The sequence below is a fragment of the Etheostoma spectabile genome, chromosome 11 (genome assembly GCF_008692095.1).
Source record: "Etheostoma spectabile isolate EspeVRDwgs_2016 chromosome 11, UIUC_Espe_1.0, whole genome shotgun sequence".
NCBI lineage: Eukaryota > Metazoa > Chordata > Actinopteri > Perciformes > Percidae > Etheostoma > Etheostoma spectabile.
Genome location: NC_045743.1, coordinates 15,613,343 through 15,639,825, shown reverse-complemented (window position 1 = coordinate 15,639,825; position 26,483 = coordinate 15,613,343). Strand labels below are relative to the sequence as shown.

Sequence of the window (26,483 nt, the reverse complement as noted above, 5' to 3'; positions counted from 1 at the left end):
GCAAGTGAATGACATTCTAGCGAATCTTTGATGAAAAAAACTCAGGAGCACAATTCAGTTTTTAACTCATTTATTTACTTACAATTCTCTGGATGGTGAAGTCATAGATCTTCTTCCCTGCATTCGCCCTGAAGAACTTTCTGTACTCTCTGCGGACCTTTTATAGCAATAAAGGAAAGCATGAACAAACTGTCAATCATTGTTTTCCAGCCATTAGTCAGATGAGAAGCAGGAAAGACAAGGAGTACACTGATAGCAGGATGGCAGTATAGACAAATGGCACACTAGAACAACAGCAAAAAGGTTAGTCACAAACAATGTAACAACACCTGGAACAAAGTCAACTCCAAATTGCTGGAATTCATTAAAATAACAATGACAAATAATTTCTGAGAAGTCAATGATGGTTATGACAAATGGCCTTCACGCTGACCTTAACTGCACAAATTGAGTTGTTGACAGATGCATTGTGCATTGCTCGGCACAGGGCGTTCAATTAACACAAAGTACATTAGTAACACAATGGAACGACAGTTGTTCTGGTAAAACCAGAGAGACAGGTAACATAAGCGCCAGAAACAAGGGCACAAACACACACACACACACACACAAGTGAAACAAATACTGTTGGATAGACAACATGGTGCTTTTTTATATCAGGTTAGTTACACAGATGCAAAGGAAGCAGACAGAGGGGGACGTTTAGAAAAGAAGAGATCAGAAAGAGAGACAGACTCTGGCCATGTCAGTCAGGCTCTGTTGGTTTAAATCTTCTGTATTAAAAAAGAAAAAGAAAAATATGAATAATATTTCTCTCCAATGTATATAAAATTCTGGATTTGTGGGAGGAGGTTAACCTTAAAGTACATTTGTTACATCTTTGCATACTACTTCCTACCAAAGAAATTGTTCGACTGAAACCTGTTGATGTGAGGGGGTGACGATTATGTTGAGTAACCAGCGCTTGGTTTTCATCGTTTCTAATGTAACTTTTCAAAGCTTTGAGCGCCTCAAATAAAACTCGAAACCTTAATCACGAGAAATCTGCATGGCTAGAAACCGCTGGGGTAAACTGGAAATGTTTTTTTGATTTTGGTGGACTACACCTTTAAGATGAGGTGACATTGTGTTCACACAGGTGACGCAGGGCGACTGCAAGTCCCACAAGACTGCACTGCAGCGAGAGATGAGATTTCCATATAGGAGAAAAAACATTTGCTGTTATTACACCAAATATGACAAATCAGCGGTTGCCCAAGTAATTAATGTAGAACATGTTGCAGTGGTTTATCATATATTTGATTTTTTTGGTCATTTTAGTTGACTATGCATAAAACCAAATGTTTCCTTGTTTTGATTGTGGGAATTGCAAACAAAAGATGATTTGATATTCTTTATCAGCCAATAATCATGTGTAACTACGCATGTTCCACTGTGCTTAACCTTGACCTTTGCGTCGAAAGCACAGTCTAAAGCAATGCCGGTATGGGTAAAGTGTGAGGACAGCACTAGGCAGACACTGGCTTCCTGTGCAAGTGTGCATATAGCAGATGGTTTAGGAGGATGAAGAGGGTCAGGGGTGATGGGTGGGTGGCAGACTTTGGTCATGGCTGCGCTGTGGGGCTGGTAGGTACCTTGAGTCCCTGCCAGTAGGCCCAAATCACAGCGACAGCATGCTTACGCCTGGCCTCTTCCTTCAGTGTCCTCAGCTCCCTGCGAGCCTGTTCAGGAGGGGCGGGAAGAGATGGAGAGCGAGAAAAAAAATGAAGCGAAAGAAGATGAGAGGACGAAGAGGGAGACACCGTTTTGCCTGAACACACACACACACACACACGCACACTGTGACCAGTGAGAGACTATAAAAAGTAAGTCTTTACTGCTCCAGACTCCAGAAACAAAAACGGCACACATTTTTCAGGGAAACTTCTGGAATGGAAACAGACTTTTAGTGCAACTTTGAGAGCAACAGGTGAAGAGCAAAAGTCACAACTCATGCAGCAGAGGTCACCTCAAAGGATCCAAACACTTCCATCTAAAAAAAGACAAACGGTGCTGTGATGCAAAGAGTAAGCATGCATTAACTACACAAGAAAGGAAGTATTCATGCAGAGAGCAGGCAACGTGCACTGGTGAAGCATGGGCCTCGGAGGAAGAAGCTGAAAACACACCCAAAACATGACCTCATCATGTTTGAGAGGGCGGAGGCTAAACTGCCTTACATCACATATGAAATGTTTAGATTGGGTTTAGCGGAATGATGGGTATGTTGAGTTTTTTTTGTTTTGTTTTTTTTTCCTTCGAGGGTGGATGGGTTGGATGGAGGCGGCAAGTCACGGCAAGTCAAGTCAAGTCAAGAGGCTTCCCAAATACCTTGGTGCCCTGCCAGCCGGCCCAAATGACCGATACGGCATGTCTATTCCTCGCATCCTCCTTCAGCTGACGCAGCTCTCTCCGGGCCTGATGAAAAGCGGTGGCAGTTGCAGGAAGGGTGGGAGGAGTGGGGGGGTTAATGTCAGTGACATTCAAAACTTAATGGTCCCAAGAGAGGTACTGAGTAGGTGTGAAAAAGCATTGGCGAAAGACAACAAAGGATGTCAAGAGATGGGACAAGGGGGTGGTTAACATCAACATGGCAGCGACTTTTTCAGTGGTGCTCGCGTTCTGGGACTCTGCAAACCCCATGCTTAAGAGGAAAGGAAGAATTTTCATTACATTATCTAGAGCTTCATAAAAGAGGCGCAGCAAAAAGAAGCCTTGATTATGTTTGCTAAGAACAAAGTTTGCATACAACACAGAATAATCTTTAACAGCATCTATGAGTCAGAAATCAGTCATCAGCAGGCTGCAAGACCTGGAAATAAAATTTGAATTATTGACAACCAAGGCTATGTCAAACGATAACGCCGTTAAATAAATGCTGATAAGATGTTGTACTTGCAGACTACAAAGTCTGCACAGTGGCTTTGATTAAACACAGCCACAGAGGCTTTATAAAGTGGCAACACATGAGCCATAATGACATAATTCCATGCTTATGTATTTTTCTGTCAGTTTATCAGCATATTAGAAAGCGCCGCCTCAGCGTGAGCCAGAGTAAATAACACAGTAAAAAAAAAGATTACAAAAGAGGACGGACACATTTAAAAAAACGTTACATTGGATAGAAACCAGATCGAAGACACGCAGATCTGAAACATAACGTAACAAAGGATCTGAGATGCAGTTAGGGCTGGGCGAAATATTATCATAATAATATCATTATATAGTATTTGTATTTTACCAAATACCTCGATATCGATACCGCAACGATATTGTAGTTTAATATGTGTGTAAATATTGGTAAATATTTACGCACATATTTTTGATAAATAATCATCAGCAATGAGGATATAATGACAAAGTGGATAAAAGGCAAATAATAGAATAGTTAAAACAGTCTGGTAAGTTCAGAAAATGACATCACTTTACTGTAATGCAGCCTGGAAAAGACACCAGTTATGCCATATTGTGATATTTTTCCAACAATTTTACCAACACTGAAAACATAGGAACTATGACGATCCGACGTGGAACAGCTACAAAACAGAAAACGGGACAAACAACAGTGAGGCACATTAATCTGGCCAGTGGGCAACGGAGGGGCGGGGGTCGATGTTCAATCGGAGGGGCCGCTACTGTATGAGGCTGTTTTCACAGTGGGGATGGGACGGGACGGGACACGGTGAACACGGATGACAAGACAGCTGGGACAGAGACACATTCCGGCTGGGTGGAAATACCTTGGTTCCCTGCCAATATGCCCAAATTACTGTCACGGCTTGTTTATTCCGCGCTTCTTGTTTTAGACGCCTCAGCTCCATCCGAGCCTGGTGGGACGTGGTGGGCGTAAGGTAAAGGCAGGTTTTGAGGAAGAGTGAGAAGAAAAAGAATCAAGAAAAGGAGGGGAGGGGGAGATGGGGAGGGGGAGATGGGGAGAAAAAGAGAAGTGGCAGTTGTGTGATCAGCAAAAAATTAAATAAAAGAAGAAGCAGGATCAAAAGGGAAACAGCAGCAATGACATCAAGGATAGCTTTGTTAAAGAACAGAACGTTGTGTAAAACTGTTGGGCGATTTGGCAGCAACACTGCATGAGATTTAAAAACGAAAAGCCTGTATCAAAGTCAGGCTGATGCTGTGCTGAGGTAAAAACTTCCCTCTCAGTACCTGGGTGCCGTGCCAGAAGGCCGAGATGGTGGTCACTGCCTCCTCACACCTCTTCTGATACTTCAGCTCTCTCAGGAGTTTGCGGGCCTGATGGCAAATTTACATTCAATTCAATTGTTTTATAGTATCAAAACTATAGAGTTCTCTCAAGACACATTACATTTAGAGTAGGTCTTGACCACACACTATAATTTAAAAAGACCCCCCCCAAGAGCAAGCAATTGGTGCAAAAGTGGCGAGGAATAACGTCCTTTATGGCAGAAACCTCCGTCAAACCCAGGCTCTTGGTGGACCCACATCTGCCGGTGCCGGTTGGGGGTAAGTAAACAAGCGGACATTGTTTCCCCGTCATGATTTCTGCATGCTACATGTTTATTATGAACGTAGGGAATTCTTAGGAAGGTGCACGCACCTGCCATCCTCTGGTGTAGGACTGCACCACAGTGGTGGCACTCTTGATCTTCTGGTATTTCTTTTCTTGCTGTGAAAAAAAAAAAAAAAAAAAGACATAAAACCCCCATACAGAATAAACTACACTTCAGGCATCAATGCCGTCTGTCAATCGGTTTAGTTTTGCTTTTGTGACATTGCATTCCCTCTTCAAGAGCCTCACCGCATATCGCCGGTACCACGCCGCCACCACTATCTGACTCTTTTTCAGCAGCAGGAAGTGGCTGCGGCACTTCCAGCCACGGTAGATCTTCTGAATGAGTGTGGCCAGGTCTTGCAGGCATTGCCTCCTCCTCTCCTCCAGGAAGAAGAGCTGCGGGGAAGAGTAGGAAGGTAACTGCATGAGGCAGCAGGAAAGCACCCTAACTTACAGAGTCCTGTCTGTTGTTAAAGTTGGCAGGTATCACATCTTTTGCCAAGTGAAGTGTCTTTTTAATCCCTGCAATAAGGTCATAGGGAAAGCAAAGATATGAAAAAGGAAAACTTCTCCATCTAGGAGATCAATGAAAATGTTTTTTTTTATCTCAGCAAATAGTGATTCAGCGATATCAGGTACAAAGTCCAATCTATCCGCTGGTGGTGAGTACAACATTTTATTATCCTGCTGCCACCCATCGCAATGTGTTTCATCTGCAGGGAGGCCATCTTGGGTCTGTAGTAACGCTACGTCTTACTCCAGATTTCTACATATGGTGACAGCAATCAGCGTGAGACCTCTCTCATTACTTTAGAAACTCAAAACCAATAAAAATGGCATCAATGCCAAAGTATACAGAAATACAAGTACTGAATTTTGACAATATATTTTTGTTTTTGTTTTTAAATTTAATAAAAATTGTTTTACTTGTTTGGCGCGGAGTCTAAACACATTAAACAGATAAATAATGGCTCAACCACAACAAGAAGAGTAGCTAACCAGAACAGTAGAGTCCCAATGTGCAGAATAAATTTTGGTCAAGCCTCCAGGTCAGTAAAAAGGTCTGTACTCCTTTATCCACTAAACATCTTGCTGTGATAATGTCATGTCATAGGTGTTGTCCCCGATAATTACACAATAAAACAAATGCAATTAAAATAGGAGGCGTGGCTGCATTGGATTATCAGCCAAAAGATATAATGTCTGGAAACGCGGATTCAAGGCAGATAAATTGATCAGATAGAAAAAAAGCAATTATAGAAGAAGAAAAATTCTCCCACTATGAGATCATGTTATTCCAAGCTTTGTTGGGTTTTTGTTTTACTGGGTGGGGAGAACGTCCATTCAAACGCTGCAGGCTTGAGCAGCTGAGGAGCCTGAGTAAAGAAGCTCATTTCCCATGTTAGATGGGGTGGTTAAGTGAAACCATGTGTTTTTTTTTTTTTTCCTTCTTCTGGTGGTTGCATGCCAATTGCTGAAGCGGGGGGCTCAGAGAGCAGCCCACCCTGCTTCACAAACATCTTACTGTGAGAAAACAGTGGCAGCTGAGCACACTGGAACTAGACATTCAAACACAGCTTGATCTAACGGAGTACACAGCAGATGTCAAAACATACACAACATATATCAAAAAAGGGAAGCAGAGCTGCTTTCATTGGTTTTCTACCGTTCTTGGGTTCCTGATGAAGATCTTGGAGCGTCCGAAGGAGAACTCTTCTGCTGGGACCGGGAGGTCGGCCATCAGCACTTCCACTCCTTCCCTGTGAGAAGCCACAAAGGGTCAGATGGGCCATCCATGGCCATACTAGACTTTATAAGTGGCCATAAACAACATGTAAAGAAGTAGTGAGGATATTTTGGACACAAGAGAGAACAGAAGAGGGCAGCACTGAGGATGTAGAGTTTGACAAACAGACAGAATTAATGATTAGAAAAGGAGAATGAAAGAAATCCAGAGAAACATGTGGAGGGAGGAAATAAAAGGAAACCACACAAAGCACTGAGGGATGGCTGAACAACGAGATACCAACGTGTGGTACAGCAGATAGGAATCAGTGCTTTTATCAGAGGATGAAACACGCAAGCCTTGCCGATACGGAGCAGAGACAGATAAGGCTGAAAGGTCTCAACATGCTGTGGAACAGGAACGGTTCATTTCTTCGGAACAACTGGTCCGGTATGTGACAAGATTGCGGATAGTTTCTGAGAGGAGAGTGAGCAAATACCTGAAACTGTGTTTGGGTGTACTGTATGTAATAATTAAGTTGGACATTAACACATCATTTAAAGTGCTAAGATTATGTTCATGATCGTATTTAGAGGTTGCACCAAAATAGGTTTATGTGGTTTCATTTTAAAAACAAAAGCCCATATTTTTTGTCGTACTGCACATTGCTGCAGCTCCTCGTTTCACCCTGTGTGTTGAGCTCTATGTTTTAGCTAAAGAGTGAGACATCACCCTTCTGCACGATCTCTGTTGGGAGTCGCACATGTGCAGTACCTCGGTAAGGACTATTAGCCAGTCAGAAGCAGAGGGTAAGGGCGTGCCATGCTAGCAGCTAAGTGAGCATTATAACATGTGTTACAAAGTGATGCACATTCGTCACGGAAGTAAAGGCTGGACTACAATAGAGCGGTTTTCTTACAATCTTTCCTCTGGAAGATGGTAAGTCCTTTTGGGGTTGGACTTTGGGCTTTTGTAAAGTTCAACTGATTACACCCCACTCCCCCTTTTCCTCTGCTCCCCCCCGCTACCCCACAATTAGTCACTGAATCAGAATAACTACCACCATTACCTGGCAGGACCTCTCCAATGGGGCCAGGTCCGCTTGCAGAGCATTTTGTAGCGTTCCAGGCACGGCTCGTAGGCCTGGCGGAAGGCGTAGCCCGCTCTCCTCACACGGACGTTCTCCATCAGGCCCAGGTAGCGGACCTGATGGCAGACCAGAGAGTCGGTGAAGATGTGGGAGGCCTTCTTGTCATTGGGCTTGATGCACCTGAGAAGCAAAGAAAGAGGCAGATACACTGATTGTCTATGGAAGAACATTTACCGGAATAGATTGTAGAGATACATAGTTGAAATTTTAATATTAGGTCACAATAATTCAAGACACACACCCACACCCACCCCCAACCCCACCCACGACTTTACCGGATGTAGTTTGGGTTCTTGGTCTGCAGGTTTTTCATCAGCGTCCCCACTGATGCTCTGAACTGGAACCCAGCAGTCGGTGGTCTCTTCAGGTTGACTTTGGCAGGATTGCCCTCAGGGAACAGCTGTTTGATTAAACTGTGGTTGGCCTTGTACATCGCCTGCGACAGGTCCCGGTATAACAGGTCGTTGTTCTTGTCTACAAAGCCCTCTACACGGTACAACACCTTGATGTGGAAAAAATGAAGAAAAAAAAAAAGAAATCTGAAATTACAATGTTTTCTTATCATCATGCAAAGAAGCACACTTGAACAAAAACTCAACTTGCTACTTTAAGTTTGTAATACTGCTGAGTGCAGGTCAAGAATTTAATTGTCTGACCAGATGCATAAATTCACAATTTTACAGTACTACCTATATCTCCTCAGTGTTTTTTTTTATTCCCTTTACAGTGCTCCGCTACTACTTATTCCTTGTTACTATGTACACAGACCAATGCCCCGTACCTTGCCGGCGTAGTGCTGGATGCGGAAGCAGTTGTGTGGCAGGCTGTGGTCGGTAAGGAACTTTGAGTTCTTGCTGAGGCGGCTCTCAAAGTGCTGGTGTTCAGCGCAGATGGTGTTCAGTTTGTCCAGGAAGGTCTCGTCCGTGACTGTGCCCGGCCTCAGGCACTCCTCGTCCAGCATGGCCAAGATGCCATTTTGGTGCTGCACATAGCAAGGCGGGTATCAAACAGGTACAAGTGTTCAATACTTGAGCATCACATTGAATCATTGATATACATTATTGATACATGTTGAATTATTCTTTGTTACTTGTCTCTAGCCATTGTTTTTTTCGCTGTATGCAAAAACACCCGCGGAAAGTGCTACAAGAGCAGTTGGATGGGAATGTGGCGTCACGCTTCAACGGTTTGTGTGGTCTCTGATAACTGGGGGACTTACATTCTCAATGAGGTCACAGATAATAGCATTGTTGAAATATTCAATGTTGGTCCACTCGATGCCCTGTAACAAAAGAAATGACAGTCAAAGGGGACAATGTTTTTTTTTTTCCTATCTTGAGCTAACAAGACATATTTTCCACATCACCAAGACTCTCACCAACCGAGAGGTTCATGAACTTGCCTGCATCTAGGCACAACACTGACCCCTAGTCAAGTAAAGGACAGTCACCTAATCACAGTCAAACAGCCCTCAACAAGTACTCAACTTCTCACTGTAGAGATCTAAAGATGGATGTGTTATTTGTTTCTTTATTAATGTTTATGTATGCACCAACAACCAAGGCAAGTTTATCAGACAGAACTGACGGTACTGATGCAGCAACAACCAAGCCCAAAAAGACCCAGTGTGCCTGCCTTGCAATTTTATCAAACCTCAACTATTTGTTGATGCTGAACACAGCTGATGCCTAGTAGCCACAATGGATGGCAGTCTCAACCAGAGTTGTTCATTAGCAGGTCATTTTCATGCGTATACTCTTGTCTCCTCTCCGTTTGGGACATCCTTTCTTTGTTCTACACAGACATAATCTCCTCCAGGCCATGGTAACTCTTGCGCCTCTATTTCTGTTCATATTGTTCAGGAAATGTGTCATTTGAATTCAACAATGCTGGACACAGGATGAAAAAGAAAACGTCTTCACAGATTCTAAAGACGAATCAGTGCTGGACTAGTGGTGGGAAGGAGGAAAAAAAAACAAAAACAACAACAACAACCACAACAACAACACCACCACCACCACTGTCCCCAGTCTGTTAATTGTGGGCTGAATGACTGGAGAACATGAATGTATGATTTTTTAATGTGTCTCGAGCTCTAATCTCAAATCTCATACGTTTTACGTTGTTATAAACTGAGGTTATACTCAGTCTAGACACATTTATATCACTAGCACTTAGCATTTACATGGGGAAGTTGGGCCTAATGAGAAGAAATGTCCCGGTAATACTAAATTGGCGAGGCCCCATTAGAGTTACAAATATTATTCCTTATTTAGGCATTCTTTGATCACAAAACTTCAGTGCCGTTTGGGTTATTAAATCAGTCTAAATGATGCTACATCCATCTTCATTGCCATATTTGTCCTTGCTGTGTTACATTCACTAGGCCTTCTCTCCTGCTCTGGCTCTTCCCATCATCTGAGTAAGGACAGAGCGAAGAGGCTTACTGGAGAAAGGGAAAAACATTCTCCATCTTACACTCTAAAAAAGGCCACTTTCCCTTAAAAAAAAACACACCGTGGCAACATCTCATTCACAGCTGCTAATGGGGTTGGGAACGTAGCTAAGGCTGACGTAAGCAAAAGTGACAGATATTTCGAGGGACAGTTGGTTGGGGGTTGGGGGTGGGAGAGCGCAGAAATGGGTGTGGCTTAAACGGGTGACTGGTCAAATCTGATTGGTGGTCCTCCCTCCTTCCTCAAGCGCTGTGGTATTTTCCCATGCAGTATACTGGATTGAGGCCAGGAGTGGAATATCATTGCTGGTGGTGTGTTAGTGGGGAAGGGGTGTGGGGGGTCACCACTGCAGCACTCAGCATACATAGGGCTCTGAAAACAAAGTGAGCGTAAAAGGCCCACGACGGGGGAGTGTTTACTCTCACTGGAGTGAAGGATCACTTCCGTCCCCGGGACTCCACAGAGGGGGGAAGGGGAACGAACGAACCCATGAGCGTGATGGACGACGATGGAGATATAAGGGCAAGAATGCTGATTTTAGAGGTTCAACAGATGAGTGACAGGACCGGGTTGGGCTCACGCTCCAGGGGGATTGTCAACACAACAAATTCAGTAGCGACATGTTGAATGATGCAGACGTTCAGTTGCAGGTGAGAGAGCGTTTCCAGGGCTATGGAATAGGCTCCGTGGGTAATTTATCCAATTGTCCACTACCAGTCCACTCTTGAGTACATGGAATTTGTGTGTGTTGCATGTGTGAACGGCGAGTATACAAGCGTACCTCTCTGACGTACTCTTCCTGCTCCTCACGCAGGGTCAGCTCGATGAAGATCTGCTGCAGCTTCTCGTTGCAGTAGTTGATTATGAACTGCTCAAAGCTGTTGTCCTGTGGCAGCAGCAGAGGGAGGAAAAAACGTATTAGTACCAGCCATTGTCGATATGTAGAATCATAATGGCTTTTTTTTGTCTTTTTACTACAAAAAAGGAGAAAGCAGAACTTTTCCATATCTGTTAAATCTGTTCCAGTTTTAGAATTTATAGAACATTTCAGAGCCCTGCTCTCGTTGTTTCGGCTGTTCTTCATAAACCCCTACTCCGGCTTTATTTTTTCCATTTCCCAAAGCTCTGACTGCATTCTTTCTTCCCTGCAAACCTTCATAAGCATGGCCACTTCTTTGCCTACTTTTGTCGTTTCCATCAGTTTCCAGCAGTGTTTTATTAATGATCATACCAACGCAAACTGATGAGGAGGCTTTACATTTTTTTTTAAGAGACGGTTCAGAGAAGGTTCATGGAATTTAGATTTACTACGAAGATTTTGTGAATTTAATCTGGGGACTACATCCACAATGATGCAATCCCTGTTTCAAAACGGCAAACTCACTTGGCCAAGGCATTAGTCTAGCAAGGTGGCTGAAGTTCAATCCATTTAAGAGAAAAACCTTCCCTCATCTCATCTGCCTACAACGTCTGTTTTTTTTTGTTTGTTTTTTACTGTGGAAGCAAACTCTTACATTTTAAAAAGCAGTACATCTGATATAATACTGGCAATAATCAGCCTGAACAAACTATGACCTGCAGCCTACTCCTACCATGTCACTTTAACAACCATCCCTGGACAAACATCATCGATCTGGACGGCGAACAACTGATACCGGTATATTTTGCCGATGGCAGCTATGATAATCAACCCTTATCAGAACACGTTTCTGAAAATTGGCACAAACTTCATTAAACATTGACGGACTGTTAACGATTTAAGAGCCACGGGCATTTTTACTCCCCGCATTTCTCAATTATGACCATTGAGTGGTGAGTCATGCTTATTGGCGGATGGCCCTATTGTGTGCCGGGTTAAGTTAACATTCATTTGCTACAGAAAGGACACAACAGGGTTAGGAGCAGCGGGTTTAGTCAAAGAGCTCAGAGTGAAGGACACAGCAAGGTTTCTCTGGGACCAGGAAACAGAACACACAGCCTTAGGAGATCTGTTATTACTGTTAAGACTTAATTCCTTTTACAGAGAAACCAAAGGTTGTCTTCACTCCTAGTGAAACACACACACACACCACCACACACAACACACACACAACACACACCACACACACACACACACACCACACAACACACACACCACACACAACACACACCACACCACACACACACACACACACACACAACACACACACACACACACACACACCACACCACACCACAACACACACACCACACACACACACAACACCACACACAACCCACACCACACACACACACACCACACACACACACACACACACACACACACACACACACCACACACACACACACCACACACCACGCACGCACACGCACGCCATAGCTTGTCTATACCCGAGTGGCAGCAGACAGAAATATGACAAATTTCTGAGGTAACCCTAAAATATTTCAGCTGCAATAGAGCGGTTTAGATTGAGGAAGCCACCTTCTTATAACTATTTTGAAGGTAATGGTCCCATTTCTCAGAGGACATGTGTTATATGTCGGGGGGGGGGGGGGCAATTCAGCCGCATGGCTGTATGCTGCACACCAGGATCCCTGAAATTATCTTTAATGAGAGGAGCTGAATTAAGTGGTCTAGTGTTTAGATCACAGCATGCACAGTGGCACAGCACACAGGCCGGTGCAGGTGTTACTTACTCCATCCTGGTGACCCAGACACAACACAACAGTGAGAGAGGAGGAAGGACTTGAGAGTGAATGTGGTGAACAAGCAGGGAAATAAAAATAAAGACATGAACATATTGGGGGGAGGGGGACTGAAGGCATCAAGCAACAGGACAAGGACAGCTTATTTAAATCTCTCGTTTAGGCTATGCTGTGCACTCAAACTCTGTCATGCATGTGTTTGCATGCACATACCTGCATGCACCTTGATGCACAAATGGTTGCTCCCTATGCAATTAACATATTATACACCTACTGCTGTACTGTGCAATGTAGCTGAGGTATCAAAAGACATACTGTTTACTGTGTCACGGCTTTGCCAGTCAGTGTAACGTGTATATTATGTTTCCTTTGGTGTTTGGAGTTGCGATTTGTCTACTGGTGAAATGCTGACTTTGATGTTAAATTCCCTTGCCAAAAAAAAATAAAAAAATAAAATAAAACTATTTCACCCCTGGGAGCAATAAAGCTGAACTAATCGGATCTGAACGTGGTTTTATCAGCCCTCACTTACTGCCTCTCACAGGTACAAAACCACACATGCGAGCAGCCTGGGGCTGAATCATTTAATCCATGGATGGAATAGAAAAGTGTTTTGGTGGTCAGATCCTGTCCCTGTGGCTTAGACCAAGGAGAGCAGCATTGATCTGCCTTTTGACTTACCTCAAAGATCTCAAAGCCATAGATGTCAAGCACACCCATGACCTTGTGGCGAGCTTTAGTTTGTGCCTGCAGGGAGACAATAATGAGATTAGAAATACACTTTGTACAAATACTGTTTAATTTAATTTAACAATATTGCAAAATAAAAATGGAATAATTGATAACATCAACTGAAAGAAAAGCACTTTACATATACATACAAACAAACCACACACACACACCCACACCCACAAACTTACTTTAATGCTTTCGTTGATCCTGGTAACTAGCCAGCTAAACAGACGACTATAGAGATTTTTGGCAAGAGCGTCTCGGGCATAGTAGGCCTGTAAATAAACACATTACTGGTGGTGAAAAAAAAGAAGAAAAAAAGCACAATTTCAATTTTACTACATCTCTTCACATCCAGTCTCTGGATCTCAAAACTCTTCCTCTGCTCTAGGAAACAGTATCCACGTCATACAAACAGTCCGAGTGAACTCACTAACCTCTCAAATGTGACCTACATTTAAAATGTCCACAAGGAATAAGGCTTATCTATAATGGAGAGATTTTCATGTAGCATTGACATGGATGAGAGTCGGCAGCCAGAGGAGCAAGTCAGGGGGAAGAAATGGCCTGTTTAAGCCCTGTAAGTCTGTGTCTGTGTGTGTCTGTGTCTGTGTGTGTGTGTGTGTGTGTGTGTGTGTGTGTGTGTGTGTGTGTGTGTGTGTGTTAGTGTCAATACAAGTAGGGCAGATACACATTGGCATAACTGGTGCAAGACAGATTTGTAGCTATCCCTCTGACCTGGGCCACGTTCAGGGTGGTGGACACTTTCTCCAGCCTTGCTTCCACTGTGCGGTAGCTGAACGCTCTTTCCAGCACTGACTGTTCAATCCCCAGCAGCTCACACATCTCCTTCAAATCTGCAATAGTAAAAAAAAAGCCAGTGATTGACATGGGGAAAAAAAAAAAGAAATGATGCATTTTATCAGCAAAAGTGTCACTAAGAAGAATCATGCCACGGTCATGGAGGAAAATATGTAAATGTGATGTTTGCCTACAGAGAACACAGCTGTGGTAGCGATGACACAAACAGCTCTTGTCACGCAGAAATATAAAATTCAAATAGGTATTAGGGAAAAGACGGCTGCAGGAGCGATCAAAGCAGGCACCAGGGGGCAGTGGCTCAACGGGTGAGTCAGAAGGTTTAAAATGTAAAAACATATTCCCAATAAAAACAAAGTGAACAAATCAATAAAATTCCTCAGCTTGTCTGACATTTATCGGATCACAAACAAAACCCGGTACAGTTGTTCACGACTACAACGTGCTGTCAATTTATCGAAATAAAGTTTTTATGAAGGAGAGACTTCTTTGCTTGCCGTTTGTCGTCCGTCAAACTCACCGTTTTTGTCTTTGATGCGGCTCTCGTCGGTGCCGTTGCAGCGCGACTCTGGCTTGAACTCAATGTCGCCGAGCTTTAGCACGGCTGCCACCAGCTCCAGCACTGACTGCACCTCGTCCTCCATGAAGCCCACGATCTGCATGGCATTCTGGGGGGGGCAAAAAGGAATGAGTCACAGATCAGCTGAGGTTGTTGAACCTTAATAAGAAACACTGACTAAGGGTTACAAAAAGGGAACTAAGCTATAAATGTACTTTAATGCCACAGTGAGTACGACTTTACAAACACCAGGTCTGCTTGTCAACCAGCTCCCCATGTCCTTCTAGTCAATTCAATATTATTTATAGTACCAATTCATGACAGTTCTCTCGAGACACTTTACATAGAGTAGGTCTAGACCACATAATTTACAAGGACCCAACAGTTCTAGTAGTTCCCTACAAAGCAAGCAACAGTGGCGAGGAAAAACTCCATTTTAGGAAGAAACCCGGGACAGACCCAGGCTCTTGGTGGGCGGTGTCTGACAACCGGTTGGGTTTGTTGTAGTTCATGACATAGCAGGGCAAAACAGTGCATAGCAGGATGTAACAGGGCACTGCAGAACCATGGCGACATGGCCTCCCTGATCCAAGGTCCTTCTAACCTCTAACTCAGACAGAGGTCTCTATTTTGAGGGGCTCCAGAGTGCATTTGTTTACAAAATCCCAAATGGCAAGAAAAGAAGAGACATGCATATATCCAGAAAAAAAAAAATTTGCTCAATCTCCCTATGAAAAACAACACACTCCACAATTGTCTATTCAAATATCTGAACTGAATCCCAGTCTATCATACATGTGCTAAATAGGAAACAACGTCCTTTACTAAGCGAACAAAACAGCCAGTTAATGAAGTGCTTTAGATCATTGTGTAACCCCACGGCTTCATGGGTCTTATTTTAAGAGGCACTGAAATCTTTTTATATATTTGTTGAAATCAAACCCAATAGTTAAATACGGGGTGGGGGGGGGGGGCTCATAACTGACAAGGCCATGCGGAGGGACTCATTGTTTAGTGGGAACGTCCTCATGCGTTTCCGGTGGTGAAACACAGCTGTATGGGGAATACCATGAAAACTCCATGTGAGAGGTGATGAGAAGCAGGATGTGAAATGCAACAAGGAAACAAGTAAAGTAACGTCAGGACGGACTGCAGGGGCTCACACAGTAGCCGAGTGGAGCATGCTGGAGCACGACTGATAACAATAGAGTGTAGTAGAAAGAAAAAAAGTGTTACAGACACAACATCCCCGGTGCCACCGCCAGAAAGGATAAAGAGTAGAGCGGACAAGATGGTGCGTGCATTTTGCGCAAACCCATTGAAAAACAAAAAAGAAAAAAGGAGGAAGCAGCTGCCTGGTCTCCTGCTGCCACTGTGTTGAACCATTGTTGACATTTTGTTAAATGCTGCACATGGAATTCCCAGTTCAATCCATAAAAAACTAGGATTTCAAGTGTTAGTTCACTTTCAAGTTCAGGTCCAGTTCAAAGTTCACCTGGTTTTGCAACAGGTAGGTGTGTGTGTGAGTGTGTGTGTGTGTGTCTGTCTGTGTGTGTGTGTGTGTGTGTGGGGGGGGGGGGGGTCTGGTGTGTTTTTGTAATGCGGAAGATTTTCCGCTTTTATAGTCTGCCGACACTTTTATAACCTACGCTCTGTTAGTTAGTTCAGTCCAGGAGATAAGGAGAAATCCGACCACCTCGAACCTCTTTACAGTGGTTTGATTGATTTTCTGGGCATGATGCAAATGGAAAGTCGCTGCTGAAAACACAGTGCTGGGATAAGTGTTTTTTTTTTTTTTAACCGTTGAAGAAAAAAAAAAAAAAAAAGTAAATATAGATAGATATTTTCTATTATTTTAAAAAGGTGAGACTTTCTACCCGCCCCCAGCAGCTATTTCAGTTTACTCTTTAAAAACAAAAACTGTTTATGTCTACATTATTGCAAAGTGTAATACCATTCAGACAAATAATGTGTATACTCACTTTGACTGTCCTGAAGTTGGCCGCGTCATCCAGCCCATTGACCACGGCAGAGTCCAGGCTCAGGTAGTTGTACTTGCTGAAGTCCCGATCCAGCTTCAGCTTCTCTGCGACACACACAAAAAAATATGCTATTGAAACTACATGTGTATAAAGCTGGATAAGTCTTATTTACATTAAATGTAAATTACACAACTAACCAATGAAAAAAATTGATATTGCATTTTTATAATGACGTTATAAGCTGCATTGTGCTAGGGCCGCATAGAAAATAAAAAAAATAAAAAAAAAATCACTTGAAGGTGCAAAGGTTCAAATGTGACACCCTTAAGACAACTTTATCCAACCCTCAGGCCATTGTCGATCCGAACACAATTTCTACAGAGTGTATGCTCTTAGAGTTACGCCTGTGAACATTATTCTGGAAGATCAATTGGCCCTCTTAAAAGCCATCCTATCCTGTAGCGAAGAAAGCTATTCCTCTGGTGGGTGCATGTGTCAGATTTCATTAGTGGCTGCATTAACTACAGCTGAATCAGGCCCCTATGGTGTGTGTGTGTGTGTGTGTGTGTGTGTGTGTGTGTGTGTGTGTGTGTGTGTGTGTGTGTGTGTGTGTGTGTGTGTGTGTGCGTGCGTGTGCGTGTGCGTGCGAGCTGTAGAGTCAATGGCCGTGATGTTGTTCTCCTGTGTTTCGGACATTAAACAATGCCGTCTGTCCAACAGGAAAAGCAAATAGAGGGACCAGGTTTCACGACTGGTCTTTGTTCTCTGTGCTGTACATTCGGCAGGAAGACGGGGGGGGGGGGGGTCTTTAATGCATCAGCCATGTGTTGGGTGCAGCTGCATAGTCTGCTAGAAAATACCCACGGAAGACTTTTGCCTAAGGAATGGCATGCTGGCGTTTCCAGGTGACAGTTACAAAGAGGAAAACGAAAAGAGGAAATTCCAATAAGGAAACACAAACTCCATGCTCGCGCTGACCATCCCAGTCCGGTGTATGACGCCTAAATCGAAACAATGTGTCAGGAGGATCCAACGATGGCAAGTGTCTTTTCCTCTGGACATGACTGCTCAGCTTGCTACTGTAAAGTTTGATTGATTACTTCCTGTGAGCAGACGTGTATAATCTCAGACCAAAAGTTATTCCAGGCAATCCCGCTGAATATATGACAACCCCAGCTTGTGGTTGAAAAGAAGGGTGGATTTAAAGTTTTCAGTTTTTTGAAACTGCCACTTCTCTCAGATCCAGACGCACTTTAATCTTCAAGTTAAGTCCCCTCCCCCCACCACACTGTCCACAATATTAATTAAACAAAAAATTACACTGATACTTCCATGTGAAGCATTCCAGCTATTCCAGCTTTTTAAACAACTTACTGAGTGTGTCATCTGAAGCTCCAGACAGGAGCTGATAAAAGATGTGGAAATTCCTCTCTCCTCTCGGCTGTTTCACCACACGTGACTTCTCCAGCAGATCTAAAAAAAGAGTTAAAGGACAACAAAAGGAAACAATGACAAAAAGTCATTTCCTATTCTACTGTGATTCACTGAGGTGTCCTTGAGTAGTAAATAGAGGCCGACCACACCCACACAAAAGAAACCACGCAAGGATATCAAACGTCAGCCCTTTCTCCCGGGCTACCGACCAAGTGCAACAGTACCTGATTAAAAGGGGACCCATCATCTGCTCCCTGCATTAGGCTGAGTATGATTTAATTAAAGACCAACAGCAGAGCTCAGCATGTGAGGCATCTTCACTGCCAATCTGGCTGGATAGTAGCTTTCAATTTGTCTGGCTAGAAAACATCTTATTTTAGGAAACTTAAGGGGTGAGAAAGAAATATCCATATGAACTGCCATTTTAACCACGGTCAAATTTCCAGCCATGGAAAAAAAAAAAAGAAGAAGAAAAAAAGAAAGAAACTGCTGCTGAACTTCATAAACTCTGACTCACCAGTCTGTGGGTGCTGAGAGGACAGAAGTGCCACTTTGCGGAGTATCTTTGGACAGACTGCGAGCACCTACCTAGAGAGCCCTCCACAGGGACCTGGGCCTGTCAAGAGTTAGCGGTGGGTCAGGCTGAATGTGAATCTGTGGCACCCACTGGCCATGAATCACGTAACCGGTGACTCTGTAAGAGCCAGCACATCAATAATACAACATCCATGACTGCAGTGGCTGGCAGCGGCAATACAGAGTAGAGCCCGACTGATATATTGGCAGGCCGATATTAGGCATTTCCTGATCAATTGGTATCGGCATTTACACAGGCTCAATTTAATAAATAAAATAAATAAATAAATAAATAAATAAATATTTAAAAAATATAAACGGACTGTCAACCATGTTATGAGTGTTGGCGTTGCATAGTTTGTCCACCAGAGGGTGCTCTACAACGTCTCTGTGGGTAACACGGATTCTTTTTTTTGTGTGTTTTTGTTCAAAGGACTTTAAGTTTTCATAGCTTAAGTTTGTGTTTTTTATACATTTTATTTATCAGATCTTTACTATTTGATGTTTCTCTGTTCTGTTGTGACAATAAAACAAATTATTTTAGTGAGAACATAAATAACTACAAATAAGTAATGTTGGGGAAATCTGTTTTGTAACGTCTTTCTGGATTAAAAATAAATAAAAAATATCGACCGATATCGGAATTTTAAATGATCGGTATCGGCCTTAAAAATCCTTTATCGGTCAGGCTCTAATACAGAGCAGTGGACAAAGGCACAGAGACGGTAAGAACAATACCAGTAAAGAGCCACTTCATACATTCTAGCATCTTATTGAATGTTTAATATATCTGGTCCCATTTGTTTGCCTTTTGTGAAGAGTCTGTGATTATTTTCACCCTTAGGGGTCTGAAGTGACCTTTCACATTGTATCCAGCCAAAGCCTTCAGTCATCTTGTTATTGCTTTTTTTTTTTCTTTTTTTTTTTTAGGAAAGCTTCCCCTTTTCTGCAATAAACCATCCTGGACAGCATCCATTGCATGCTCTGTTTACATGTTCCCTCTGCCTTAGATAAGCAAACACACATTTAAGTAGCAAAGTGGGAACAATATCCTGTTATGTTGTGACTTTGGCTGCCAAAAATGCTTACCACTCTATCATTGCCAAAGATACGTAGAATTGACTTTTATATAGCTATTTAATCTCAGTTTTAGGCAGCACCGAGGGCTAGATGGATGTACATCTAGGGGACTATAATAAACTGAGAGGTGAGGAAAAAAAGTCCATCCAGGCCTGTCGTGCGAGAGCATCCGCATCCATCTGTCTGTCTAGCCAGCCAGCCAGCCCTGTCTGAAGCAGTCACATGTCAGTGGCACAGACAGTCCCTTGTGTTGGACTGACTCAAGCCAACAGACAGAGGTTCATCTGTTTCTCAGCCATTGGCTCCTCTCTTCGTTTCTGTGACCTCTGGCGGAGAAGTCAGCGCGGACACAACAATGTGAACAGAGGCAAGATAACAGAGTAAAGAGCTGAGCGCGGAGGGGTGCCTTCTGTTCGGTCTGGGAGTAAGATCAGTTTTAAAAAAGCATTAATACAATTTTAAGGCTTTTGTGCATCTGTACCTAAGCAATTTGAAAACTTTTTTTTTTTCTTCTTTCAGAAAAACAGCGGATACTCTAATTGCACTGTTCAACTGTTGTTGGGGCAAAAATCTGTGTCAGGTTAATAAGGACATGACAAGAAGAAGACAACAATTTGACGAACAGGATAAAGATTACGGAAATATGATGTGTGCAATCCCGCATGAACATGTGAAGATATTCTTAATTTTGTTGGTTTGTTAAGGAAATTCTCGTTTCAATGCTACTCACAGTTGCTGATGACTCCACCCAGAGGGTCTCCTTTGAAGTCAAACTCAATGTCCATGTACTTTCCCTGTGGATCACAGCGCAACGGTTAGAACTGGACGTTAACATAGATTGACTGTACACGGTAAGCAGGTCACACTGATGATCTCTTTATCCCATCCTACATTCAAGTTAGAACACCGAACATCAACAGATACCAATCATAAACTGCTATGACATAAGTGGCCTCTGTGGGGGAGGGGGGCACCCCACCCCCATGTCAAGTTCACCCTCCACAAAGCATGTCAGGCTTGTTCTCTCATTCTCAAACTTGGATGTCAGTATATAGAGTCCTGTGTCTTTTGATCTCCCCCCCCCACCCCCCTTCTGATGTTTTAAGACAGGTCCTCAGAACAGGCCAAGCTCTACTGGTGAGTGGGCTCCTGCCAAACTCAATAAGCCTGCTGCACTCAGCGAAATGAAGTGACAGTTTGTTCTGATCAAACTGATGGAGCTCTGACGGACTGGTATCTAGTGCGGAGGCCCTTGTCTGGAGGCTTATACCAAGGTTACCTAAATATAAAAAGATCAGGGACATAATCCTTAATAATAATCCGGTTACAACTCCCAAATCCAAGCAGCGGCATGCGTTTGTATGTTCTAATGTATGTAGGCACTTGAAGATGGTGTGAAAAGGAAATCTAAAATTGGGGTTGGAAAAGTACACTGGTAATTAGCCTGCTAGCTGCTACTGGCCGGTAGAACCAGTCCCCATTAAGAGAAACATTCAGGGAAAAAGAAAATCCCCTCAGTGTAATGGCAACAGGGCTGTGTGTTGCAATCAGATTTTTTTCCTAGATAAAAGGGACTCAAGTTCGGACGAGTTTGCAGCTAAATAAACATTTGTGTTAGAAAAATTGAACATGAACACAGTTGGTAGTGGGAAAGAGGTGATCTGATGCAACGCCTTGTCATAAGGGAGGGAAGTGAAGCAGGCTCCTGCTGCTGGGTCGGGCCTCCCTGAAAATACAGAGCCACAAGTGTGAGAATGCCCTCCTGGGAAAACAAAAAGCATAAACACACCCGTCTCCTTTCATACTACCAATGCCTGGCAATAACTAAATTTCCTGGATCCGTCTATACCCTGAATCATCCTTATGATGCCATCTCTGCCATAGAGATTACCATTCAATTTCTTTGATGGCTTGCTCATTCTCAAAACTACAGTGGGCCGTGAGAGCAACCTGTCAAAGGGGCGGTGGTCTGGAGTGGCATTTGACTAGGGCTGAACAATTACTAATTTTCTAATCAAAATTTAAAAGAATGCGATTAGCCAATCGTGAAGACTGCAATTACTGAAAATTAAATATATACTGTAGTTGAATGTTTGGTGTAACATTTGATTTAACACTTTTTATTCCTCTTTTTAATATTATGTTAACAGTTTTTTCTTGAGATAAATGCTGGAATAATGCTACATATCCCAGATTGTTTGATAGAAATGTCCTATTTCCAGTGGAGCTTTCATTAATGTTATTATTTTTATTTAACATGATTGTAGAAGGAGCAATATGTAGCTAAAACAAAAATCGCAAAATTGAATCATTATAGCAATATCTGGCAGGAAAAACACAATTAAAGTGCCCATATTATGAAAATAAAATCACTTTTTCTGGGATTTGGGGTGTTGTTTTTTTGTCTCGGGTGCTTCCAATGCATACAAGCTTGAAAAAAAGAAAGAAAAAAAAACAAAAACTATCCATGCTGTATTGAGTGGGATACGGTTTCTGAATGTCCTCTGCCTTCAGTGTCCGGGTGAGCTGTTCAAAATCTGCACGGCTTTCTATGTCACTAGCCAAGATGAGGTGCTAGCGCTAGCATGCTAGCTCATTCTCAATGACAAAATACTGCTACAACACACACTAGTTCACAGTAATCTCCAAAAGAACTAACATGTCCCTGTTCTGCAGGTATTCTACAAGTGGCCCTCATTTAGAAGAAGTCTCCCAGCTAATCCTGCCTTGTACTGGCCAAAGTTGGAGAAAGAGTTATCTAGCTGATGGGATCTTACCTAGCTACTGCGCATGTAAGACTCCCAACAAAAATAGTGGAGAAGTGACACGTCTCACTCTGGAGCTAAAACAGACCTAAACTCTCTTTGAAAACAGGTACGAAAAAATATGGTGTTTTTTGAAAATTAAACCATGTCAACCTATTCTGGTACAACCTCAAAATACAAATATGAACCAGAAAATGAGCATAATGTGGGCACTTTAAGATTTTTTTTCTCCCAAATTGTTCAGCCCTACATTTGACCACACTCTGCAGTTGATGAACAGCAGTGTAGGTCAAAGTTGTATTGTCCTGTATGCAAGGAGCATTATCAAAGGCTATTCAACAGGTGCGCGTGTAATATATCAAGCAAGCAACGTCTGCTGTGATCGAGGCAGTGTGTGGTGTAAGGTATGGAGAAAATATCGGTCTCGACATAATATGGGAAAGACATTAGAACACACACATGACAAAAGGCCCCTCAAAAGATGGCAAGCCTTGTATTCAATATTGCTGTGAAACGCATACTATCACGCATCACTTAACAAGGACATGTGTCCACAGGCAACATCAGCCTTGACATCTTCAAGCGAGCTTAAAGTAGATGTACAGTCCACTGCAGGCCTTTTCTTAAACCATCATGCCATTACAAAGGTTGTTGTGACTTAATGCCATGTAGCGTCTAGACAGAATAACTGATTAGAACTGATCCAGCTCAACCAATTGAGGAAGTAAGGAAAACCTACCATGAGGGCAATTTAGAGAGAGGCTGACTTAGGCTGAATACCATTTACTCTGTCTTAACCTCTTCTTCTTCCCTTACCCCTTTGTCTTACTACTATTATTACTACTACTAGTATACTTGTTACCCTAGCTCTTGTCCCTTGAAACTGAGTGGTAAGTGCTAGGGGTGAAAACATAACCCCTATGAAATGAGACACCACTTGGTTACGGTTCCGTCACCATACAGTATTGATCAAAAGCCAAGATGCCGTCTGACGTGGGTGTATGTCGATTACGTGGGGTTTTGCCAACAGTGTCATATGCATGTATATATTTTATAGTTCTTTTATGTTCTTTTTGGTGGTGGTGGTGGCGGTGCAGCACGTGAATGAGAAATTCCCTGTGTAAAGAAATGAAAAGAAATATAGAGAGGGACACAGAGGTAAAGAATATAGAAACACTGTGGGGGTTATTTTGAAGGAAAGAGAAACGCATATATCAAAGTGGCGGATGCCGCGCGAGCTTGAATGAAAACATCCAAGCTGGGCATAATATGTAACAAATGAGGCATAGTTAGGGGAGAAGACATCTTATTTGAAATACACTAGTGTTTGAGGAAGATACTTACAAATCTGGAAGAGTTGTCATTCCTCACTGTTTTGGCATTTCCAAAGGCTGAAAGGGAGGAAAATCAGAATGGGACATGTTGAAAATATTGCAACCAATGCATATTGTGCTAATCCCTATAGTCTAAAGTTAAGTCCGATAACATTAAAACTAATCAATACTTGTTTACAAATATTCCAAATCATATTAATGCCCTTGCATGTTGTGCGTCACTCCACCTAGCTGTCAATCATATTTCAGATGAATCTCAAAGCTATTTGCTCTGATGAAGCCCCATAATTCTGTATGGATTAAGCAAAGCACCAGAGCTCTCAAGGCTTAGGGAGGGGGCTGTACCTTGCTGTCACACCACATCCGAGTCAAAGTGCTTCAATGTGTGCCAGGGCTTATAGAAAACAATAACAAAAACAGTGTTGTTGAGTATGCATTTTTGAGTGCGATCATAAAAATGCAGCACAAAGACGCGTGCATATGTCCGGATCAATTTGTGTGCATAGCTTAAAGCTTTTGACAACAGTATTTTCCAATCCCTCTCAATTAGCTCCCAACCCGCATTTCTACATTAAAATGCTATTAATGTGTCGTGCATCACAGCGCTATGAGCTCAACTGCTTAATTGCCGATAGTGGGTGATTAATGCGCATTTGAGTCTGTCATCGGTTGACAAAGAATGAAACCAATAAAGGTTCTGAAAGAAGGTTCGAAGCAAAAGAGTCAGAGGGAGCAAGCATGACACAGGCACACTGTCTGTAGCACGACAGCCCCCCCCCCCTCTATTGCAGAGCTAGGGCAATTACATTGGTGGGAGCTAAACTCTTGCAGATGTTTTCTGCTGCGACTCAACACGGGCATACAGCTTCATCATTCATGGGTATATCCTGTCCACTGCCCCCAATTAAAAGACAGCTGTTCCTGTGCCAGTACTGAGCTGTGGGACTGAGACAGTGTGTGTGTGTGTGTGTGTGTGTAATAAAAAAAACAAGAGTGTGTTACATAGTATTTATTTTGCCAATCAGCTTATTTGTCTGCAACTTTACAATGTCCATGTTAATGCGTTTGTCTACGTGCTATACATCTAAACGTTGCTGGGTGACTTATTGTGTTGGTAAGCCTGTGTATAGCAGTTTTGCGGTGATGAAATGTATTTTTCGGTTCATTACGCATTCCAAAAATCGTGCATAAATATTAAACACGATCATAAAACTCTACTAACAAACAAAAACAACAAACTAATGCATGGGGCGTGTCATCGTCACATCGCTTTTCCAAGTTTTGGCAAAAGAAGGCCGCCTTTTGAAGAGCCTTTGGAAAATGGGACAGCGTTGTCACCATGTTAGCACAGATTCAGCCTCTGGATGTGAACTGCAGACACGCCAGGCCCTGGATTAGCTTGAGTGTGAACGGCGCTCACTCACCCTCCAGCACGGGATTGGACTGCAGCAGCTGTTCCTTGACCTTATTCACCTCCTGGCCTTTCCCACACACCGCTGCCACGTATGACATCACCAGCTTACTGGCCTCTGGAACAAACACACACACAAACACAAAGTTAAAGCCTTTTGCTAGACATGACTGAGGAAAAACTGTGAGGTGCACACCCATCTCACCATTCCCCATAAAATCCCCCTTACCGCACCCCCTCCTCTCCCATAGCAAGGAATGAGACCCTCATGGTTAAGAGCCACATTAGTTAGACGGGGACCATTATTGCATCGTGTTATCATCATTCGAATGTCTGATTTCACCTAGAACCGAGGAGCTGATCCCTGTTCATCCACTTCTCATGTTAGAACTGAAGCTGATCTGAAAAAGTGTGTTGTGACTAAAAGTGTGTTCCCAAGGTTTTCTGGATGAGAAACATGACAGGCTCAAAAGACATGTTACAAGGCATCTTGCGCTGTCGGAAACAAGTAACATGCCTAGTAGGATGACTGCTGGCATCAGGATCATCTCTCCTGTCCAGTGAGATGACAGTGACCCAGTACTGATGATGTGTGTGATGTGCCAAGCAGGGATAGAGAAGAGCTTGACAGTAGTTGCTGGTACAGACTGCTGATGAGCCTGGGACACAAACAGCTCCAGACACACGCATACATTTTGCCAAGGTAGAGGCGGGTGTGCAACAAACTAAATAATGCAGAGATCAAGTGTCACTGCTCTGCCGAGTAACAAGGTACGCACGGCATAATCTCACTTTTTTATGTCTCAGGGAAGAAAAATACCCTTCTGTCGTCTCTCGCAGACGGTAGAATTGTTATGCTTTCTGAACGCTGTTGCTGTCATCTGATAATGATGTCCGCCTGGGCTCCTCGCTGCTATAAGAGCCACAGCAAGACAGAGCACAAGAAAGACATGAAAGCCAATGACCCATATCGATGGGGTAGGCCCATTTTGGATGGCCTTATTCCACTACAAAGCTTCGGGGCCGATGAGATTACTTAAATCCAAAGTTATCTTCTTGACTTGGCTGAGCAGCTTCTTGCACTGTTTTTTTTATATTCATGAGAGGCTGAGAGAACCCACATTAAAAGGCTTTTGCCTTGTCCTGGCTTTGTTTTATTGTAGTTTCTCGGCAATACGCTACTGAAATGATTCGGATTATTGTG

At 43.0% G+C, this 26,483-nt stretch overlaps 1 protein-coding gene across 10 annotated transcripts in view; it reads right to left on the bottom strand.

Moving 5' to 3' along the window:
* The window catches only part of myo1b (myosin IB), a 57,751-nt gene that overhangs the window by 5,401 nt on the left and 25,867 nt on the right, over positions 1-26,483 (bottom strand). Inside the window, exons 4-26 of one of the 10 annotated variants that reach the window (XM_032529628.1) lie at positions 25,293-25,397; positions 23,879-23,925; positions 20,500-20,563; positions 18,054-18,152; positions 16,680-16,783; positions 14,659-14,806; positions 14,058-14,176; positions 13,508-13,594; positions 13,269-13,334; positions 12,579-12,584; positions 10,684-10,788; positions 8,666-8,728; positions 8,228-8,428; positions 7,722-7,948; positions 7,366-7,566; positions 6,237-6,330; positions 4,817-4,966; positions 4,616-4,684; positions 4,204-4,290; positions 3,780-3,866; positions 2,371-2,457; positions 1,635-1,721; positions 83-157 (exon numbers count right to left, since the gene is read on the bottom strand). In XM_032529628.1, the coding sequence (XP_032385519.1) occupies positions 83-157; positions 1,635-1,721; positions 2,371-2,457; positions 3,780-3,866; positions 4,204-4,290; positions 4,616-4,684; positions 4,817-4,966; positions 6,237-6,330; positions 7,366-7,566; positions 7,722-7,948; positions 8,228-8,428; positions 8,666-8,728; positions 10,684-10,788; positions 12,579-12,584; positions 13,269-13,334; positions 13,508-13,594; positions 14,058-14,176; positions 14,659-14,806; positions 16,680-16,783; positions 18,054-18,152; positions 20,500-20,563; positions 23,879-23,925; positions 25,293-25,397 (2,378 nt within the window). The remainder of the gene's footprint in view (positions 1-82; positions 158-1,634; positions 1,722-2,370; positions 2,458-3,779; positions 3,867-4,203; positions 4,291-4,615; positions 4,685-4,816; positions 4,967-6,236; positions 6,331-7,365; positions 7,567-7,721; positions 7,949-8,227; positions 8,429-8,665; positions 8,729-10,683; positions 10,789-12,578; positions 12,585-13,268; positions 13,335-13,507; positions 13,595-14,057; positions 14,177-14,658; positions 14,807-16,679; positions 16,784-18,053; positions 18,153-20,499; positions 20,564-23,878; positions 23,926-25,292; positions 25,398-26,483) is intronic. The other 9 variants (XM_032529632.1, XM_032529630.1, XM_032529631.1 and 6 more) reach the window with 9 other exon arrangements.